This window comes from Tasmannia lanceolata, unplaced genomic scaffold, assembly GCF_043159265.1.
Source record: "Tasmannia lanceolata isolate RefF3 unplaced genomic scaffold, GAP_Taslan_0.1 ptg000240l, whole genome shotgun sequence".
Taxonomy (NCBI): domain Eukaryota; kingdom Viridiplantae; phylum Streptophyta; class Magnoliopsida; order Canellales; family Winteraceae; genus Tasmannia; species Tasmannia lanceolata.
The window spans coordinates 125,798-130,615 of record NW_027518916.1 but is presented as its reverse complement, the minus strand read 5'-3'; the positions used below and the strand labels follow the sequence as shown (position 1 = coordinate 130,615).

General features: G+C 36.6%; 1 protein-coding gene across 1 annotated transcript; it reads left to right on the top strand.

Annotated features, from left to right (window-relative positions):
- The first annotated feature begins 592 nt into the window (after positions 1 to 592).
- Positions 593 to 1,384, top strand: LOC143867445 (putative inactive poly [ADP-ribose] polymerase SRO1). Its single transcript, XM_077376091.1, has one exon. It carries the CDS (start codon positions 593 to 595, stop codon positions 1,382 to 1,384), a length of 792 nt encoding a protein of 263 aa, XP_077232206.1.
- The last annotated feature ends 3,434 nt before the right edge of the window (positions 1,385 to 4,818 follow it).

The following is a 4,818-nucleotide window of genomic DNA, read 5'->3' as shown; positions in this document are numbered from 1 at the left end:
ACACATTCAACTCCTCTCATCTCTCCTCTCCCTGCAACTTCTTCTTCTTCTTCATCCTCTCGCCATATAACGAAGATCCACGGTCACCCCGGCCCTTTGTTTATCATCGATTATCAACCCCTCTGTTTCAACTCAACATCCATAATTTAAATACCCAAGAAATCCCCTCTTTGCTAACCAATTCCTCCTTCAAATTATATCCTTGTTACCGATTCTTTTAACACCTCAAAATCCAACCTATTTGTTGTTCTTTAACCCATTAACAGTTCTTTCATTCTCATCATATTGAAAACTCCCTTTCTTGATTTCAACAGCCCATTAACCTTGTGTCCCGTCTGTTTCCAACACCCTTTGCACGTGCCTTTTCAATTTTTTCACAACCCTCTTGATATCAAAGCTTCCGCTATCCGGCCCTACGTCATCATCATCATCATCACGTCCCTTTTCATTTTTTTCACAACCCTCTTGGTATCAAAGCTTCCGCTATCTGGCCCTAAGTCGTCATCATCATCATTGCCATCCCTCCTCCGCCTCCTCCTCTTCCTCATTTCTCTCTCTCTCTCTCTCTCTCTCTCTCTCTCTCTCTGAAAAAATGCAGCCAAGTAGTTCTCTTTCTCCGCTATTTCAGAATAAAGACCGTTTTGAAAAAAGCGCCACTCCAGCGCGAATCATGTTCTACTCACACTCAGAATGGTCTGATTACCCATACGATAACTTCCAAGTACTCAAGATGGCTTTTGTTTCAGGATTTCCTTCCACCATTTTGGAAATCCAAAGCCATCGTTACCTCATAGATTTCCTTCGTATGCTACAAACTGATTTGACTTCTGGATCAGAACGATCCATCGCTTGGATCGATGTTTCCGGGAAATGTTTCTTCCCCTGTAGTGTTCATCAACCAATTGCAGAAGAAAAAGGAGAAACTCAGCCCCCAACTTCCAATAGACGGGTTCGTATCTCCCAAGAAGAAGAGGATGTAATCCCAGCCGTTGATGTTGCGTTTATAGTAAAGCTAGATTTCAACTTAATAGGAATGAAGCTGAATGAGGAGAGTGTAGATTATAAGAAGATTAAGAATATATTTATGAAGGGGGTGAGGGAAATGGATAAAAAGGCGAAGGTGAGCGCTATCCATTGCTGCTTGTATAAGGGGGCCAAGAGGGTAGAAAGGTTACAGGAATTTCGGAGATATATGAGGTTGACTGAGTTACTTCGTGGGGATGCCAATGTTGCTTATGGATGGTATGGTGGATCGCCACAAGCTGTCGAGAATTTTATTTTGCACGGTTTTGGAGAGCTGGAATATGGAAGATTGCATGATGGGTCCTCTTCCAAAGTTGGAGCCTATCTATATCATGAAGACTATTCTCATGTTGCAAGGTAACCAAACCCTAATTTTATTAGGAAGCTTTCTTTGGGGAAGTGACATATTCTCCCCACTTTCTTCCCGGGACCACCAACACTTTTTTACGCTCGAAAGTGTGGCCCAGGGTAGAAAAGGGGGTGAATATATCATTTTCAGATTTTTAATTTTGCTGATCCAAACTATTCAGATGCTGGGCCCAAACGTCTTGACCATCGAATAGATCAATTTCTATTGAAACCATCGATTTTCTGAGGCAAGGCCCATTCATAGTAAAGCCTAGATGAACGGTTTGGACCACGAAAACAATGGCGGATCCCACTTCCCATTCATATCATTCTTTAGATACTAATACATGCAGCCATGGCATGATTCATATTTTAATGGTAAGTTCAAATTAATGTGATTGGAAATGTTTAAATATTCATTATTATTATTATAAATACAAAGCCCCTCTATGTAAAAATTGAATAGGATTGGTTCAAGTTATATCTTTTCATGTATAAAACAAATAAGAAACTTTAGAAATATTTTCCTTTCCAAACTTTTCCACACAATTCCTGCAATCCAAACAGGCCTAAGGGCATGTTTGGGAAAATATTTCTCTTGAAAATGCACATTCCAAGATTTGCTTAAGAATTTTAACGAAGATTTTAAAATATCAATCAAAGTTTTACTGTCTGCTTCAAACCAAATGTTAGATAGGCAAAATACTTTACAGTACCTCAGCCCATCTAACATACTTCTAGTCTATGCTTGCAAGTTATTGTCATTATAATACATGTGAGAAAAATCAAATAAAATCTTATAATTTATGGTTTCTTATAATTCGTCCTTCACGTAATAAACCGGGATTGAATTTGAAGGTACCATCCATGCTCAATTTGAACTCCTTCTTAGGCTTAATCCACTTCACCTAACACATTCTTATTTATCATGTTAATATCCTTTCTTCACTCCTTTCTCCCTCCATTTTCGTCTTCCTCAGAGCGATTGCAACAGATTTTCATCATTCTCATACCAGTCTTTCAGTAAATGCAGAGGACATATACTCTAGCTGTCAAGATCCTTTCGAAAATATACACTCAATTCATCACCTTTCTCCCCAAAAATGTGTTTGAATTCGTCTTTCCCCTTTTCTATCTCCTTTCTCCCTTTCGTTTCAAATTTTGGATTGAAAATCAGCTTTCTCCCCAAAATGTGTATGATTTTCCCTTTGTCACCTCCTTATGGATTAAACATCAGTACTCCATTCATATTTCCTATGATTTCCTCTTTTCTCTATATTTTCCCTCTTTATCCTCTCCATTCCCCTTGCTTGAGCGGTTGTGATGTTGGCAAAAACATGGTTTAGATAGGGATGAATATGGAGAGAGATGAACAACATTAATGGAGCAGACGATATTAATGGGTCTCATAAAAGGATTTTAAAGTTTAGTAGGTCGGAGAGAGTGACGCCTAGGTTGTTCCCACAAGGATCTGAAAACATTCTTGGAACCGGTGCTTGATGGAAGGATTTTGACTAGAGAGGACTACCGGAGATCGAGGTGACAAACTGCAGGGGTTTTTCGGCAAACCTTACTATCCTGCGAGAGAGAAAGAGAGTGGGGTTGCTATCAAACAACCAGTTACTCCAAAACCTTAAGCTGTTGGAAAGGCATTTTTTATTGTTTTATACTTTAATACTCACCCTCACATGTGACCCCACTTTCTTTGGGTTGGCCTACACATGGCACTTGTGGCCCCACTTTTTTGGTTGACCATTGCTTGTGGATTTTTTACAACAAGGAGGCTTGAACTCAGGACCTTTGCACTTATACCATGTCAAACAACTAGTTTTCCAAAAGCTTAAGCTGTTGGAGAAGGCATTTTTTTCTTTTATACTTCAACAGTTGCAACCAAAACCATAGAATTAAAAAAGTAGAAAAAAAATTGATAAAGAAGCTTCCAAGAAAGTTTTATTTTACAAAATTTCCTTTTCGATAGATCCAAACGTGCCCTAAATACATTCAATGATGTATTTGATGTTTCGAGATCTGTCGCAAATTATTACGAAATGGGGACGGATAAACTCTGTTGCTAAATAGAAAATAGAAAATATAATATATAATATAAATTTTGTTTTGGCATCGGATGACAAAAAGCCATCACCAATGGTATGCTATTCGCAACGGATTTTTTTTAACCGTCTCCATAATGTGTTTTTAACGGCGGAATGATATCAACAGTTAGTTTTCCATTACTATATTGTGTTTTTCTCGTTGTGGTGGCATGATTCCTATTTTAAAGGAAGTTCAATATGATGAGATAAAAAAGGTTTACATATCGCATAATATCTTCCAAATTTTCAACTTATATATATTGGTTTTTTCTATGATTTAGCCTACACTTTGAATTTATTCTTGACACACATGTCCACACATGTTCGACACGACACTTGTGTCCACACTTGTCGACACTCATTTTAACACTTTAAATGTGTTCCTATAAGGTTCAGACTTAACGTGGGTCTGTCAACAAGTTTTTGTACTATGTCAATTGTGGCATTCTAGTTTATTATTGAATATATTGCCTCTTTTACTATGAACTCTTCTTTTATTATATTCTCTTCTTTTAGCTCCTCTTTAACTAATATTTGTTGTTATATCCCTTCCCGTAAACATAAAACCCTAAACAAACTCTCATTCAAATATTATATTCAATGTATCCTATTGGTCTCCCTTTCTCACTGCACATAAGTGACTGAGGAGAACTATATTGAATTGATGAATTTGTTGTTATTTGTTTATCTCACATTTATTTTAGATTATAGTTGACTAATCCTAAGATTTATTAGTTGGTTAAACGAATACCGTATTTATATTGTTGCAAATTATGGTAGTAATCAATAGTTTTATATGTATGTGTGTGCATGGGTGTGTCACAATTTCTAGATTTTTGGGGTTTGCCTTGTCAGACACTTAGTATCCGTGTTGAAGCTTTACACACATAGTTGCAAATTATGGTAGCAATCAATAGTAATTGTATTTAGGTTTGTATTTCTCTTAAAATTCCCCTTTTTCTATGTTTAAAAATCTTTTTTTCTGACTTCATTAGTGTTATAAAGTCCTTTTACTTTAATATTTGATCTGTTGCAAATGAAATTTTGCATAATTTTCCTACTGTTTTATGCCAATTCAAACACAGAAAGATTCAAAACTTTGTAATTGTCCAATTATATAATCTTACATGAATACACCAAAATACTTGCAAATAGATAAAAGCATTGTGTTTTATGTCTAATTGTTCAGCTAAAGACATAATCTATAATTGTTTTGTAGTGCATCTTAGTCAGAACCAGACATTGACAACGAATTTCATTTGGTTCTCTGCAATGTTATTATGGGATATATGGAGCAAATCTCAGAAGGTTCCGATCAATTTGGACCCAACAGTGCAAGCTTCGACAATAGCGT